This window comes from Macaca nemestrina, chromosome X (assembly GCF_043159975.1).
Source record: "Macaca nemestrina isolate mMacNem1 chromosome X, mMacNem.hap1, whole genome shotgun sequence".
Taxonomy (NCBI): Eukaryota; Metazoa; Chordata; class Mammalia; order Primates; family Cercopithecidae; genus Macaca; species Macaca nemestrina.
This window is the reverse complement of record NC_092145.1, coordinates 140,959,394-140,976,950: the sequence shown is the minus strand read 5'-3', so window position 1 is coordinate 140,976,950 and position 17,557 is coordinate 140,959,394. Positions and strand designations below refer to the sequence as shown.

Here is a 17,557-nt window from a genome sequence, read left to right as displayed (position 1 = left end):
GAACCCAAAGTTATCCTCAGAGCCCAGTGTACTGTGTGGAGCTTGCACAATTCCAGCATTCTATACTGTGTGAATTATAAACTCCTCTGCAACATGAGCAAACTTCAGTGGGCACCGATTATATGAACTCTGACTTTTACAAAGGTACTTAAGGATTCATGTCAGCAATGCAAAAAAAAGAAAAAGAAGTCAGACTTGGCCAGGCGCAGTGACTCACGCCTGTAATCCCAGCACTTTGGGAGGCCAAGGGTGGGCAGATGAATTGAGGCCAGGAGTTCGAGACCAGCCTGACTAACATGGCAAAACCCCCTCTCTACTAAAAATACAAAAATTAGCTGGGTATGGTGGCAGGTGCCTGTAATCCCAGCTACTCAGGAGGCTGAGGCGGAAGAATGGCTTGAACCCGGGAGGCGAAGGTTGCAGTGAGCCAAGACACGCCACTGCACTCCAGCCTAGGGGATAGAGCAAGACTCTGCCTCCAAAAAAAAAAAAAAAAACTTCTATGTGCCTTATGCAGAGAGTTTGGAACTCTGAATGCATTATTCCCATAGAAGCAAAGTTATAAATGGTGATTAAGTTCCTAGACTGACCCATAATGCAGCTAAAATAAGTCACATCTGCAATATTATCAACTAAAAACTGAAAAATAATGAGATTAAATAAAAGACATTTTTATTTATCAAAAAATACTTATGCTTAGTGACATACCAAGCGGGGGGCAGTCTGTGCCCAGGCAAGAAGGGGCTGCCTGTAGAGAATTCACAAACAATAATGAAACAATAACGAAGCCAACAAAGTAAGTTGGCTTTTTACTTTCACCACCTGCTGACAATTGAAACCAACATTGGTAATAAAATATTGCTCCTTTGAGGAAATATGGGTTCAACAAGAAGTGAAGAAGTAGTTAAGGGTACTTGGAGCTATTAAGGAGGAGACTTTGGCATAGATATCTACAGGGATTTCAGTGTGATTCTTTATTTTGTCCAAATTAATATCTATACCTAGAGTCATGCCTATGGGAGTCCTTTTTTTTAAATCCTCATTAACAATAATCCAGGTCTGTAGGGGTATCACAGATAGAACAAGGATCAGGAAACAGAAGATTCTATGAGTTCAATGAGAAATTCTTAGATGAAAAAGCAAAGGGGCTAAAAAAAATCCATAAGTAATGTGAGAAGCCATGGGTCTGGGATGGAATTGCACAAATAATGAACACTGAGTCAGAGGAATCAAAGGCATCCTCCATCAAGATTCTCCCAAGGAGAAAGAAAAGGTGGGCAGAAAGAGGAGCTTCCTAGGAGAGCCACCAGGTGGAGCCACCACCACAAACCCACTTCATGGCTTGTCCTCTAGGTGGATTTGGGCGGACACCAGCAGGAGTATGGTGGGAGTCTTAAACCCACGACTAATCCATGGGAGACTCATTAGTGTTAATGTCTTGAAATCAGAAGACACAGAGATAGAAAAGGAGATTAAATATAACAGAAAAAAAATCTAAAAACCAATTTTATCAGTGACCCATACATAATCGCAACATGATCGCTATACCCTTCTATGTAGTTCTTACCATGCATTTAACCACCCCTCACTCTAGGCTCAATAGGCTCAGAAAATAACATGAACAAGGGCAACACACACTCTAACATTAATTGCTGGTGCTAACAACGCAGTGTCCCAATAAAACTTAACAGAAACGCAGCCAGGGATCAGTTACTTTAAAAGACTTCTTTAAAGGCTCTTGACTCTCGAGCTTTTGAGAATGAAGGCCCACTGGAAAATAAGACTACAGATGCATATACAGATACATTCACACAGAGTTATATATTACTGAATGACTATATACCATACCCATCCCCATTTACTGCCAGGTTGCCAGATTTTCATTTCCCCTGGGAAAGACCAGCTCGGGTGACAGCCAAGAGCTTCTATACAACAGTAATGTCTTCTGTTAACTTTTATTCTATCTGTCCATAAACACCAGCTTCTTAAGTAAAATCAACAGGCAATCTTGAAACTCAAAGAAAAGTCTAACCCCAAATGCCACATTTTCAGATTCCCAGTTAACTGGCGAGAATTCACATTTCTTTCTCCAATAGAAAATTGGAAAGAAACAAAGTCTCATCTCTACAAACCAACCCCCAGATCTCACATTTACCTTAACAAACCACTGGCAAACCAAAGAGGTTGACATTTTCTTTATTAAGGACATACTTTTTCCCATCCTTTGTTTACAGTTTCATTTCTGCCAAAGAGCTCACAGCCTATCAAGATCCATGCCACCGCCTTGGCATCATGAGGAGCATTCCAGGCCCACACACTAAAAGCTAGAAAAAACGTTTCCCCTTCAGGGGAAGGGGGAAAAGGATGGCCGGTCACTTAGATCTGTTTAGGGATTGGAATGACCAGCGCTGAAACTATGAGGAGAAGAAAGGTAAACATTAAGCAAAATTCTTCTGACAGCTACAGGCAGCAGACCAAAATGAAGAGCCCTTCCGTGTGGCAAACACGAGGCCCATGTTAATGTGGAAGAACTTCTGTACTAACTTTTAAAGCAACAGTGTGTCACCAGAGGAAGAGCAGCCGTTGATCCCTCTGTTAAGGAAAACTTTTGAATGGAACCTGTCTGAAGGATTAAACACACCAGAAATGAACCCACAGAGCAATGTTCTACAATCAGTCATACCCACATATCAATTCAGAGAGCAACCCTCCCCCATCTTAACTTGAATCTCATGAGACAGACGATCTCACCTCGTAGCATCAGAGCTAGACCTGTTACAAATAACATCTTTTAAACCGTCAGATCTTTCTGCATTAATCTCTGGAAGGGGCAATAAAATGCAAATGCATAACAAACCTTAAATAAAGATGGTAAAAGCAGTTTATCTTTGGGAAGGCAGATGCCAAAGTAGCAGAGCGACTTAAAAAGATGACTATAAAATACATTTTATATCAGGAGAGCATAATAATAATAGCAAAAAATAATAAATGTGCAAAATACAATAGAGACTTACCAAACACTGAATTCATGATAAACTGGAAATAGAAACAAGGACATATAAAGCCAACCAGAAACCCACGGAGTGGCTTCACATTCAGAATGACAGAAGTAAATATAAGACACATTCCCACCTTGCCATCACAACGATATAAGAAACGTGCAGCACTTTCTCAACGTTTCCCAAGGGATGCAACAGACTGAGGTTACTTGCAGGCAGGACTGGCTGATGTTTTTCCAGTCTTTATCTGCCCCAGTACCAAGCACAAGGCCAGGTGCATAGTAGGCATACACTAAAACATGTGCTATTGAATGTTCATGAATGTCTACCAAAAAGTGAGGAAGGAACAACGTCCAAAATTCCAGGCAACAGGAGATGTTCAGAGGGAGGCTGAGATACACTTCTCCACATGCACTGTTGACAATGTAAACGAGAACCCTGAGATGGAACCTGGTACTCACACGGGCCAGCAGGGTATTGATGGCAGCCTGGATACTTAACTGATCACATGAATAAAGTTAGCCAGGAAATCCTTCTAAGGATCAAATAATTTTTTTTTTTTTTTTTTTTTCGTTTTTGTGTTTTTTGTTTTGAGACAGGGTCTCACTCTGGCACCTAGGCTGGAGTGCAGGGGCGCTATCACAGCTCACTGCAGCCTTGACCTTCCCTTCTGGGCCTAAGAGATTCTCCCACCTCAGCCTCTTGAGTAGCTAGGACTACAAGTGCATGCCACCACACCCAGCTAATTGTTTTATTTTTCGAGAGATGGGGTCTTGCTATGTTGCCCAGGCTGGTCTTGAGCTCCTGGGCTCAAGCAATCCTCCCACCTCAGCCTCCCAGAGTGCTGGGATTACAGGCATGACCACTGTGTCCAGCTTGATTTTTTATTTCATTTTTAATTCAAGTAGATAAAAATCTATATTCAAATGGACAAAAATCCACTGTTCATTTTCAAGAACCTATTTAGGATATTTGCTATTAACTGTTCAAACTTCCATTTTATTCCATTTTTCTTCTAAATTCAACATTTGAACGTTGCTGATTTTGTTTTTGTTTTTGTTTTTGAGACAGAGTTTCACTCTTGTTGTCCAGGCTGGAGTACAATGGCACAATCGCGGCATTTGAATGCTTTTTTAAAAAAGTCTCTATATATCAGTGCTCCAATTTAGGAGGGCCCATCATTCTCTTTTATGGGTTTAATGATAGAAGAAACAAAAGAATAAATCATTCTTAGAAGAAAACAGACAACTCTCTTCTGTCTGGTTCATCAAGAGAATGACATTTGTCTCCAAGTAAAGTTTTCACATTTTCTGGCTGTAACTTATTAATACACTGGAGTCTGGGATAAGTTCAGAACATACAACATCCATGCTGCAAGTTTAAATGAAAAATGACTTCTTATTCCTCAGGAAAGGCTTGTTTTAAACAGGAAGCTCTTTCACTGTGACTCAGGTAAGGACCACAGAAATGGCCAGAGGTGGGCACAGACACAAGTACCCCTAAGGTTCTAATGTGAGAATGTATAGTCAGTGGCTGCCAAGTCAGCTGGGAGGACCTACTTTCTCTCTCTCAATTCCAGTCACATCATCTTCTCAAATGAAAAGCCAGCCAGTCACGGTGGCTTATACCTGTAATCCCAGCGCTCTGGGAGACTGAGGTAGGAGGCTTGCTTGAGCCCAGGCGTTCAAGACTAGCCAGGCAACATGGCAAAACCCCAGCTCTACAAAAAATCAGTAAATTAGCCAGGTGTGGTAGCTCATGCCTTGTAGTCCCAGCTACTCAGGAGGCTGAGGTAGGAGGATCACCTGAGCCTGGGGAGGTCGAGGCTGCAGTGAGCCATGATCACGCCACTGCACTCCAGCCTGGGTGTCAGAGTGAGACCCTGTTTCAAAAAAAAAAAGAAAGAAAGAAAAGCCCACGGAGTCATTCCAGTACCTCCCTAAATCAATTCTGCAGACATTTACAAATGTTAAAGCTGAAAACTGAAACTAATCAGTCCCCAAACTAAGGTTTCCATAGCCCTGGCTTTTTCTCAAGGTTATGAATCGCTTCCTTCAAACCCAAGATGTCTTCTGACCTTATGCAGGTGTCTGAGGAGGGTGAGCTCATCCCACAATGTGAGGGACTACTACCTGTTTGCAGTTGCTGCCAAGTGAGGCGTGTCACAAGATGCAAAAACAGCTGGATGCAATTGGGCAAACTTCTTCAGCTAGGAGTATCTCAAGTTCAGGACCCAATGAAGTGGTTCAGTTTCAGACTCATGATAGAAACAGACATCAATCTTCCATTATTAAACCAACTTCAAGCATGTATCAAATGATAAGGTCCATATAAAGAAAACAGTCATCTCATCTTTGATCAAGTTGAAGGAAGAGAACTTGTGTTCATTCTGTTAAATTCTTACAAGGGTCCAAGGCTGAATCACAAGGTGGGCTCAACTCATATCCTCTAAGATCCCACATTAGCTAATCAAAGCAGGCTGTTAATAAATCCTGAAAGCAACATCCTTCCCTAATAGCCACAACAACAGTAATAGACCAAAACATCCGAAAGGCTGCTGCAGACAAAGCTTGATGATGGAAGTAAAGGGGGAGGAGGGCCCTTCAGTCATTTACGATAACTCATAAAACTTTAAAAATTAGTTGGACAGAAGTGTTTACAAGTAACTAGAATCATCCCACAGATTTAGCCTCTGATCCTTGTTTTAAGGGGGGGGGAAAGTGTTTTTTTCATTGATTTTGGGTGGGAAAAAAATGTAGCTTTTGAGCTCAGTACAATGAACTATTTATCTGGCCTGACAAGGCCAATCAATCTACCCCCGCTGTTTATTATAAGGGGGAGCAGAATACTGGTAGTCTTGATGGGTGGGGGAGGGCCAGAGGCAGCCCTGGGCCTGGTACACAATGCTTCCCTTCAGCTGGAAATTTATGTGAGGCCCAGGTGACCCAGGAGGTCAGGGTGAAGCCTCGGACAGAATGAAGATGATTTGTTATGGACTTCATATTTAGAGAATGCCTCCGTGTACTCGGGTCCCACAATCACCGGCAGATTCCATATATAAAATGCCTCAGAGTGAAAGGTTGGCCATAACCAGGCTGCAGGTCCAAGGCAGAAGGCTTTCAAAATGGAATGTAAGGCAGTTAAGCCTCCCTCTGCATTCCAATTTCTCGTGAATGAAAAATTCCATAGGGGAACTGAGAGGCCAGATTTTCAGTGGTGAAGAGATAATCATCTGAAAAATTCTATTCCTTCGTTGATTTAAAGTTCTCAGGTAATTTTACTAAACTCATCCAAATAATTACCTCAATTCCTTACCTTAATTAATTCCTTCTCTTGTTAAATTAATTAATTACTTTAAATCTCTTATTGACTTGACAAACACCAGAGCTGGCCAAAGAGGCCTTGCCGCTGGTCAACGTGTGTACAATTGCCGTGCCTGCAGACCCAAGAGGCAGGCAGAGGAGGGAGGGCTCCTTCTCATTGGTTTGGAAGTACAGAAAGAAGACACACTGAACTCTAGCTCACCAAATCCAATGAATGCAGGTCTCAGGAGTTTGAGAGCTTATTTGCAAGAATGCAGGAGGCACTTTTGGGCAAGACTGTAGTTTTACAGCAAAGGGCACTTAATTCTTAAAATGGGAAATCCCCTGCTTTGGTAGGATGAATTTAACAAAATAAGAAAAGAAAGAAAATCCTATAGCTGCTAACCAACGTGGGCCTCCAGCCAATATCTGATCTGAATAATTCAAAAAGGGAAATGTAACCCAGGGCAGCTGGAGGCAGTAGAGGAAGAGACAGGAAGGAAGAGAGGCACAAAGCTATGATCAATGTGCAGTTTACTAGACAAATTCTTATCCTGTCTAAATTTTATGAAAGATTAGCTGTTCTTTTTCCCCATGGTTATGTAAACCTGCCTTCTTTTTTTCTGGTTAATGGAACCCTTTGCTAATCTAGTTCCTGTGCCTCCTTTTGAACAGCTCTCTATTTCTCTTTAAGGAAGTAATAAGCCCACTAAAAGCTGGCAGCCGAGCACTAACCTACAGGCATGCTCAGCATGTGCCCTGGCTGGTCCAAGGTCGGGGAAAACTGAGGGACCCTAGGGTGCCCACAGTATAAAATTGAGTGAGGTTGTCTCTGCAGTCTTCTATTCTCTCTCACATTATTTCAAACCATTATCACCAAGAGGGGATGGGAGAAAAAACAAAACTCCAACAAGCTGATAGCTGAAAATCTGCCTTGAGATCTCAAAAGAGAGAAAACAAGATTGTTAAAGGTCTTCTGGTCAGACAGATGTGTTAGCTATATCTTTGCATATTCTGCCTCATAAACTCAGACAGGCAGGGTCTGCGCTACGGAGCCTAGCAGTTGGAGAAAGAACTTGATAAGGTTTGCCTTAAATTAAAAGGAGAGTATGGTCAGACACACTGCTCAGGCCTGCACCACAGCATTCTCTAAATTCACCTTTCATCCATAAGAATAGATATGAAAGTGAAATCTAAAGCCCCAGAAAAGTCATCATTTACAAATGTAGTCCACTTTCCCACTGTCAAAAAATATTTTTATTAGTTCCCTTTATTACAGTTACTATACATACAGTCACTTGCCAAGTGTGTGTGTGTATGTGTGTCTCTCCAAAATATATACCAAAAACCAAAAGGACAAACTCTATTCAATTTTTCAGCAATATAAAGTTTGACACAGTTCACCAGAAGTTTCCAGTTTTTGTGTGCAGGGAGGGGACCTCTTTTTCCTTTTCCATACCTCTCTTATTGGTTCTTAAAATCGTTTCAGAAGACAGCAAAGAGTTTCCACTGGGCACTTCGTGCAGGGGCTTTTCTGGAGCTTTGTTGGCGAGAGGGTCTTTCTTCATCTCTTTCTTTATTTCCTGTGAGGACAGATAAAAGGAAAACAAGATTATAGTTTGAAACTTTAGAATGCCTCTTGGACTATCTTAAGCTTCATCTTTCTGGAAATGAACTATAGCAATGCCAACTTAGCATAACATGATGTTTTAAAAACACCATTTTCTATATTTTTGTAGTTTTCTTACATTTATTAGAGAAGCACCTGGTCCTATAAAATGGAATAAGCCCCAGTATGGTGAGGCGACCTTATGTAACTATGGCCATTCCATGTGATTATAAAGAGAATGAGTGAAACATAAAAGCCACCATACAGCTCTAAGTGACAGCCTGTTCTTGTTAAACAATGACAAGCTTTGGCAAAGCAGACTCACCCCCTTAAAAAGGCTTCTGATTTCTCTTCTTCTCAACAGAGATTTAAAGAAGCATATTCCCAAATTACCATTGTGCTCACAAGGATACTAAACCCAAAAGAAGATGATTCTAATGCATTTACAGTCATCAAGTTCCTCTGCCTTTTCAACTCTCAACAAAGAAAAAAAATAAGGACGGCTTATCACTCTAGATCAGGGGTCAGCAAATGAAAGCTCACCACTCACTTTTGTAAATAAAGTTTCATTAGAACACAACTATACTCAGGCATTTAAGTATTTTGTACGGCTGCTTTCATGCTACACCAGCGGAATTGAGTAGTTGTAACAGAGATCAAAGTCTAAAATATCTGGCCCTTTACAGAAAAAGTTCGCTGACCCCTGCTCTAGGTGGACTTTTAATCAAAGCTCCATTAAGATCTAGATGTCTAAAATCTGATGGCTAATATAATTATTTCAAATTGCTTTAATAATTTACATAATTGTTTTCAAAAGCATTAATAGACCAAGGTAATAGTGACTCACAAAGTGTAAGTCTGTATACAGGAATTCCCCCCAAAGGAGCAAGGAGTTTCTAGGCTTGTCTGAATCCATAATCACAGTAACTTGGGGAAAAGTGAAAGCTTAGGGGCTGATCCAAAGCATGGCTGAATGTCAGGAAGAGCTCAAAGATGAGGAATGTGTTCCTTAAAAAGAGCCCATGAGGTAAGAAATGGGGATTGGCTCCCCTCTGGAAGGAACAGAGATGCTAAATAAGGTAGAGGGCCATGATTAGGCCAGAGCAGAGGGCAGAGGCAGAAAGAAAGCAACAAAAGTTTGTCAAAACAATGCCACTCCCCGCAGCTTCCTGCACACGCAAGAGTGTGTTAGTTACCATATCCAATTCCCCAGTTGCTGGCTCTGTTCACAGCAGCCTCACCCCTCTCTTCCTCCCTTACCAGGGCCCCACCGGAAACCAACAACTGGGGCTGGCGCTTTGCTACGTTGAGCGTTTCAACTGGCGTCCCAGAGGCCTAACTAGGCGAAGCTCAGCCCGAGGCCAACATCGGTACCTCTGCACACCACACAAAGCTGTGTGTGCTCGCATGTATGTACAGGGACACCTACCTCAGCAGCCCCAGCACCTGCTAGAGCAGCAGTTGCTGGGGGTTCCTGTAGCCTCACAGGCAGATGGCATCAGGGGACAATCTGCAAACATTGCCCTCCTGAGCCACATGACAGGATGCTAACTTGGTGATGGCTGCCAGCCTGCTATGGCTCTGAAAGTAAAGACAAGTCACCAAGTGGGCTCATTTCCTCACCGGTTGCTTCTTTGGGGGAAAAACAGTTGCTCAAACCTCACTTTCCATCGCAGTGTGGGTATGACTGTGCACGCGCAAATTCCCCACCTAGACACAACGTGATGCAGTAACACAACAGAGCATAACACCCAACTTTGCCAAGGAGTAATTCAGAGAAAGTCAGTGGGTTGAGGACGACATAGCAAGTGTCTACTTAGCACTAACTGCTAATGGCATGCAGCCGGGGAAGGGTGAGAGAAGCAGTGCCAGCATTGTGAGGCTGGGGTGGTCCCTGGAGAAAGCCTCAGAAGCCATGGTTCTCAAGAAGGCTCAGCCTTACTCCCCAATGCTTCAGAGCAGCACATGGGGAGCAGTTGGCTGGGAAGGACTGGTCTGATCAAGAGCAGGTGCTGAAGGGCTGAGAAACTGGCACCAAGAGAGAGGCTGGCCCATAAATTCCAGACTCCATTGTTCCCCCAGTGATTGTTTACATTTGCCAAATAGAGAAGCTGAATGATAACTGAATTGCTTAAGTTGCTTCTTTAGGTGGAAGCAGGAAGGAGACAAAACCTAAAATATGTCTTGCATTTTTTTCACAGAAACCAATCGGACACATGGCCGTGGCAGTTAATTCTATAGGCTCCCCACCTGGATAACACCCAGGCTCAGTGCAGCCCCATCCAAAGCCAATACCTTCTCTCCAACCTGCCCCTTCTCCCAGGAAAGGGCAGCCTGTCTTGTTTGGTACCCCATCATCCACCCACTTACCCAGAGTAGAAAACTCAGTATTATCCCCCTATCTAAGCAGTCACCCAGTCTGGCTGCATCTACTTTCTCAGTCTCTCTGTTTCTTTCTCATCCTCCTGTAATATATTAAAAACATAAAGGGGAAAAAACATAAATGCCAAGCAAAGGACTTGAATAGACATTTCTCCAAAGAAAACATACAAGTGGCTAATGAGCACGTGACAAGACGTTCAACATCATTAGTCATTAGGGAAATGCAAATGAAAACCACAATGAAATACCCTTTCGTACCTACTAGGATGGCTAGAATTTTAAAAGAAAACAAGTGTTGATGATGTGGAGAAACTGGAATCTTTGTATATTGCTAATGGCAATGTAAAATAGTGCAGCTCCTGTGGAAAACAGTATGGCAGCTCCTTAGAAAGTTAAATATAGAATTACCACGTGATCCAGCAATTCCACTTCTAGGTATATACTCAAAAGAATTGAAAGCAGGAACTCCAGCAGAATTTAAAGCTTTGCCCCCAAGGCAAACTTGTATGCCAGTGTTTACTGCAGCTTTATACATAATAGCCAAAAGAAGGAAATAACCCAAGTGTCCATTAAGAGATGAAAGGATAAACACAATGTGGTTATAGCCACAAAATGGAATATTATACAGCCTCGAAAAGAAATAAAGTTCTGATACATGCTACAACATGGATGAACCTAGAAAACATTATGCTAAGTGAAATAAACCAGACACAAAGGGACAAACACTGTATGATTCCACTTACGTGAAATATCTAGAATAGGCAAATTCATAGAGATAGAAAGTAGATTAGAGGTTACCTGAAAGGTTGGGAGAGGCAGAATGGGGAGTTATTGTTTGATAGTTAAAGGGTTCACTTTGGAGTAGTGAAAATGTTTTGGACATAGATAGTACGGATGGTTGCACAATATTCTAATGTAATTAATGCTACTGACTGTATACTTAAAATAACTAAAATGGTAAATTTTATGTTACATTACCACAATAAAAGGAACAGAAAACCCCCACATGAATAGCAGCTAACATTTGAGTGCTTACCATGTGCCAAACCCTGCTCTAAGAGCTTCACCTAGACTGCAACATTTAATCTACACTATAGCCCTACTCAGACACACACACACACACCAAGACCCAGGGGGCTAAGCAAACTTGCTCAAGGTCAAACAAGTAGGAGCCAGAATTGGAACTCAACCTGTCTAGCTTCAGAGCTCATCTCTCTCATTTTTTTTTTTTTTCTTTTGAGACAGTCTCACTCTGTTGCCCAGGCTGGAGTACAGCAACGTGATCAAAGTTCACTACAACCTCCACTTCCCGGGTTCAGGCAATTGTCATGTCTCAGCTTCCCAAACAGCTAGGATTACGGGCACGTGCCACCTTGCCCAGCTAATTTTCGTATTTTTTAGTAGACACAGAGTTTCGTTACGTTGGCCAGACTGGTCTCAAGCTCCTGACCTCAAGTGATCTACTCAACCTTGGCCTCCCAAAATGCTGGGATTACAGGCGAGAGCTCATCTCTTAACCATTCTTTCCCAGAGTCCTGCCTGGATTATAATCATGTCTTCTTGCCTCCAATCTCTCCCCTCCCAGTTCAGCCTCTACATAATGGACACTCAAATGTCTGCTGTTCTTGTCAGTCCCTACAGAAATCTCCAGTTACTTCCAAAAGACCGCAGGACAAGCTTTCATTCAAACACTTTTCAAATTGAACAGCAAACCACAAGTCCCTGTGTACTTGCTTCTGGCTAAAAATATCTGACATGCATGCTGACCCCACAGAATCAATTACCATGCAAATATAAGTTGGGGGGTGGTGCACTGCTTGGACAACACCTTATGTTCACAGAATCCTGGCGTCATGGACTCCTATCCACAGGCTCTAAAAATAGGTGATGATGCTAGCAATAATACAACTGTACACTGGCAAAGGCTTATAAATTAAAGTGCTTTAGCACCTATTTTTTCACTTGTTCCTAACAACAACACTGTCAGGGAAAAAAAAAAAAACCAACCTGATTTTGCCAAACATACATTTTTATATAAGAATAGTGAGACCCAGTCAGAGAAGATGCAAGACCAGATGAAGGCCACAAAGCTAGCAAGGGGCAGAGCTGGCCACGAGACCAAATTCTGAGCCTTCTAGGCAGAGCTCTCCTGCTACATCTCACCTCCTAAGAAGAATCAGTGGCATGACTATAGGAGGGAGACTGAAAACCACTCAGCCTATGGCTCCAGTGGAAACCTTAGCTTCCCTCCACAATTAAATGATGTAACAGATCACCTTACCTATAAAGCCCAATACTATTAGGCCCAAATCTTTGAAGTCCCTTATTATCCATCCACATAGAAGAGCTCCTTCCTGCAGGGGAGGGTTGGCTTGGAACTAGAGCAACTCCTGCCTCTGCATAGCTGCCAACAGCCATGTACCTGGAGCTCTCCGAGGTTCTGATCCAGGTCATGGGACTCTGGATTTCCTGGGACTGGGGGTTCCTAGACCCCCAGACTTTAATCGCAACTTTCCGACCATCAGGCCCGTGTTTTTTACCATTTGTTAAGAACCTGGGTCCTATAATCTCAGTAGTAGAGGCCACACCCTGAACCAGAATTACAGACCAGGAGGGTTTATGGAAATGCATACATAACTGCCCACATATATAAATCAGCAACGATTTTGCTTGCTTGAAGACAATATAGAATAGACAGGGTATCAGCAAACCTCTTCAGAAGGCAAAGGAAACCCAGCTTCTCTTTATCTCAAATCTGATCTCTTAACAATGGAAACTCAGCATGTACAATAAAACCGAGGTCATTAATAAGATATCAATGCTGCAAGGACACTTCAGCTATGTCACAAGGACCACTTAAGAAAAGGAAGAGAACTCACACCATTCCCTTCCCAAAAGCATTGTACCAAACAGAGCCTGGGATGGCTCACCCACATTCAGAGACCAAAAAGCCCCAATAATGCCACTCTGGCAAAAATTTTCCACGACGCATTCAGCGGCCTGCAAACAGCAGCCTCGCCGGGCAAACACATGATGTGCATGCAACTGCAAGCTATGCTAGGATGGTCTGCTGTCTGATAAGCTGCGTTGCCTGGATCTGGCTGGCTGCTGAGCCAAGTTGGCTACCTTTTTTCTATTCTCCGTCCCCCATCCATTTCATGCTTTACAGGTACTGGCGAGTTGGCTGGGTTCAATGTTAACTCCTTTAAATTAACTGGTCAGTCTGTAACCAAAATACTACACAGTAAAATACCAAAATATGATCAGTTTGGGGACCCCTCCCTCCCCTCATCCTTTACTTCTTTCACCATTCATAACACAGGTTAAGGCACAGGCTTCACGATGAATGGAGAATGATGCTGTGCATCAGAAAACCAGAACTAGTACTACGTCATCATTTATCAGAGGTGTGACCTTGGGGGCAATACTTAAAGTCTCCATGCAGCCCTTTTGACATCTGTAAAAGAGGTCTAACAATAAACACACGATCCAAGAGGTGTCTTCAAGATCAAAGAGTGAATTAGAGAGTAGTATACAAATTGATTATCTACTCTCATTATTAAATAGCAAATACTATTTTAAAAAGAACTATACATAACAACACAGATGAAATTCACAGTCATAATGTTGAATGACAGAAGCCAGACACAAAAGATTATATACTGTATGATTCCAATTATGTGAAACCCAACAATAGGCAAAATTAATCATTGGTGAGAGATCTCAGAACAGCAGTTACCCTTGGGGAGGCGTGCAAGGGAGCCTCCTGGGAGGATGAAAATGTCCTATAACGAAGGCTGGGTGATGGTTACACAGGTGTACACAGACCAAAATATTCATTGAACTGTACTTCTAAGACCTCTGCACTTCACTGTATGCAATTTCAACTTAAAAGAACACCACAGATGCTTAAACTGAAAGAAGATAGATTCTTTTAAATTGAAATGTACTGATATTTCGTCCTAGGAGGTCAGAAATACACAAAGCTAGTGCTTGGGTATTTTAATGTTCATCTCAGGTGGTGAGATGTTTTCTGGGATCAACATCAATGGGGCAGGTGGTTGGAATGTGCCAGATGCACTCTATGGAGTGGGTAAGCCACGCGTGTCTCATCTCACCTATCCAATCAGATGAATGGATCTGTTCCCAAGAGGGCATCCTTGTTCTCCACCTCAGCTGTTTTCCCCCTATCTTGCCAGATTTCCCTCTCTCCTATCACCAACAGTATTGGCACACAGAGCTGGCTGGGGCCACGGACACCAGGGAAAGCTGGGCACCACCCTGACCTGCCCAGAATGCTGGTCCTGGTACTTCTCTCTGCATTCGAAGAGCTGAGTGAGGTTAGGCAGAGCCCCCTTGGCTTAGGGTGGAAGCAGGGCAGGGAAAACAGACATCATTCATCAGCCTGCCCTCAATCCTGCTCTATTTCTTTCTGGAGGAAAGGCTTCCTTTAGACCCAGACGTAGCTGTGGGATCACAGCTGTGCCCCCTGCACTAGTTCATAGAAAACCATTTTGCAAAATTACCACTGGCAGGCGATTTTTAAAAATCACTAAAAACAAACACTTATACCAAATCTACTGATCAAGAGAGCTTTGAATAGACACAGAATCCTAGAATAGCACATTGCTCCCCCACATGCAAGTCTCTCCCCTGACCCCACCCCGCCCCAAGCAAAAGGCAAGTTTGAGGAACAGCTGCCCCGTGAGTATGTTCCCTTTGTGCAGAGACTGTGCCTTCCCAGTATTTAGCTGTCTTCACAAAAGGCTGGTCTGTCTCAGAACACCTGGGAAGACACAGCAAGTATTCTGAGAGTATGGCAGACTACCAAGGGGAGCTTCAGCTGTAGCTATAAGATTCTGTTTCTTTAAAAAATATATCTGATTACCACGATAAAAGAAAATACCCATGCTATCAAACCACCAAGTGCACCAACTTCATTAGAGAGAACTGTAAAGAAGAAAAAAATATATAAAGTAAATATAGCAAAATATGAGGATTTAATAAAGCAAGGGTGGTGGGCACATAGGTATTTGTTATATGCTTTATTTTTTTTTATATGCTTTAAATATTTCATAATTTGCCCTAAAATTACATAGCGAAACCATGTTGATGTTCTCACACCACAATGGCTTTCTCATACTTACAAAATATGCTGATGCTCAGAAAAGTGCTTTGATATATACTGATAAATATTCCAATGGTATTTTCAGCTCAAAGCTAACAAGGAAATTTCAAGAAATGTAACAGGTCTATTGCTGTGTTCTATGTCAATCTTTAACTGCACATTTGCAATATCATATACTTGCAGTATTATCTCCCAAGAATCACTGATAACACGAATAGGAAAATAACAAGAACATGAGAACAAGGGCAAGAAGCTCTTGACCTGCAGTAAAGGGATGAACACTATAAAGACCACAACAAGTGACAGACACTGGACAAAAATGAATGGCTACCTTTGTGTCCCACAGAGATAATGTTGCTTCCTGATGTACAGTGTAATTACTTGCATGATTGTTGGTGCCTTTATGTTTGCCCATACCCCACTAAACATCTAGATTATTACCACTGGATCAAAGGGTGTCAATATCAACCAGTTGTTTGGACACTTAAAAATATCTATCAGATGAATGACCAATTTAGTAGACTGTTATGGGCAAGACGGCTATCTATAGATGAAATAGAGTATTTTCCTTTTTTTGGTGCGGGGGAGGGAGGAGTCTTGCTCTATCATAACCTCTGCCTCTTGGGTTCAAGTGATTCTCCTGTCTCAGTCAGCCTAGTAGCTGGGATTACAGGCACTCACCATCACATCCAGCCAATTTTTGTATTTTTAGTAAAGACCAAGTTTCACCATGTTGGCCAGGCTGGTCTCGAACTCCCGACCTCAAGTGATCAGAGGCAGAATATTCTCAATTGAGCCCAAAGCTGCAACAACATGGAGATCTGTATCATCCCTATAAAGATACGACTGGATCACCATCAACTTCTCACCTTACAAGATGCAGATCAGGCTTAGGAGCAGAGGGAAGAAGATAATACAGTAAGAAATTTCATGTGCCCCACTGGCTGCTCTGAAAAGCCATCTTTGCATTGTTCCTCGTCCGCCTCGTTGCTCGCCGCAGCCGCCTCCGCCGCGCGCTTCCTCCGCCGCCGCGGACTCCGGCAGCTTTATCGCCAGAGTCCCTGAACTCTTGCTTTCTTTTTAAATCCCCTGCATCGGATCACCGGCGTGCCCCACCATGTCAGACGCAGCCGTAGACACCAGCTCCGAAATCACCACCAAGGACTTAAAGGAGAAGAAGGAAGTTGTGGAAGAGGCAGAAAATGGAAGAGACGCCCCTGCTAACGGGAATGCTAATGAGGAAAATGGGGAGCAAGAGGCTGACAATGAGGTAGACGAAGAAGAGGAAGAAGGTGGGGAGGAAGAGGAGGAGGAAGAAGAAGGTGATGGTGAGGAAGAGGATGGAGATGAAGATGAGGAAGCTGAGTCAGCTACGGGCAAGCGGGCAGCTGAAGATGATGAGGATGACGATGTTGATACCAAGAAGCAGAAGACTGACGAGGATGACTAGACAGCAAAAAAGGAAAAGTTAAACTAAAAAAAAAAGGCCGCCGTGACCTATTCACCCTCCACTTCCCGTCTCAGAATCTAAACGTGGTCACCTTCGAGTAGAGAGGCCCGCCCGCCCACCCACCGTGGGCAGTGCCACCCGCAGATGACACGCGCTCTCCACCACCCCACCCAAACCACGAGAATTTGCAACAGGGGAGGAAAAAAGAACCAAAACTTCCAAGGCCCTGCTTTTTTTCTTAAAAGTACTTTAAAAAGGAAATTTGTTTGTATTTTTTATTTACATTTTATATTTTTGTACATATTGTTAGGGTCAGCCATTTTTAATGATCTCGGATGACCAAACCAGCCTTAGGAGCGTTCTCTGTCCTACTTCTGACTTTACTTGTGGTGTGACCATGTTCATTATAATCTCAAAGGAGAAAAAAAACCTTGTAAAAAAAGCAAAAACGACAACAGAAAAACAATCTTATTCCGAGCATTCCAGTAACTTTTTTGTGTATGTACTTAGCTGTACTATAAGTAGTTGGTTTGTATGAGATGGTTAAAAAGGCCAAAGATAAAAGGTTTCTTTTTTTTCCTTTTTTTGTCTATGAAGTTGCTGTTTATTTTTTTTGGCCTGTTTGATGTATGTGTGAAACAATGTTGTCCAACAATAAACAGGAATTTTATTTTGCTGAGTTGTTCT

The 17,557-nt window shown here is 42.6% G+C and overlaps 2 protein-coding genes across 14 annotated transcripts in view; one reads left to right on the top strand and one right to left on the bottom strand.

Moving 5' to 3' along the window:
- Window positions 1–17,557, bottom strand: part of LOC105478200 (SH3 domain containing kinase binding protein 1) — a 362,161-nt gene that overhangs the window by 213,607 nt on the left and 130,997 nt on the right. For all 13 annotated transcript variants that reach the window (XM_071088621.1, XM_011735293.2, XM_024791660.2 and 10 more), the window contains one exon: window positions 7,761–7,884. In XM_071088621.1, coding sequence (XP_070944722.1) covers window positions 7,761–7,884 — 124 coding nt within the window. The remainder of the gene's footprint in view (window positions 1–7,760; window positions 7,885–17,557) is intronic.
- LOC105478196 (prothymosin alpha) lies at window positions 16,362–17,545 on the top strand. The gene has a single exon (XM_071088379.1). It carries the CDS (start codon window positions 16,538–16,540, stop codon window positions 16,868–16,870), a length of 333 nt encoding a protein of 110 aa, XP_070944480.1. The 5' UTR covers window positions 16,362–16,537; the 3' UTR covers window positions 16,871–17,545.

Bases quoted from the DNA above. Each gene is read 5' to 3' on its own strand.
- LOC105478196 (XM_071088379.1), top strand. From the start codon at position 16,538: ATGTCAGACGCAGCCGTAGACACCAGCTCCGAAATCACCACCAAGGAC.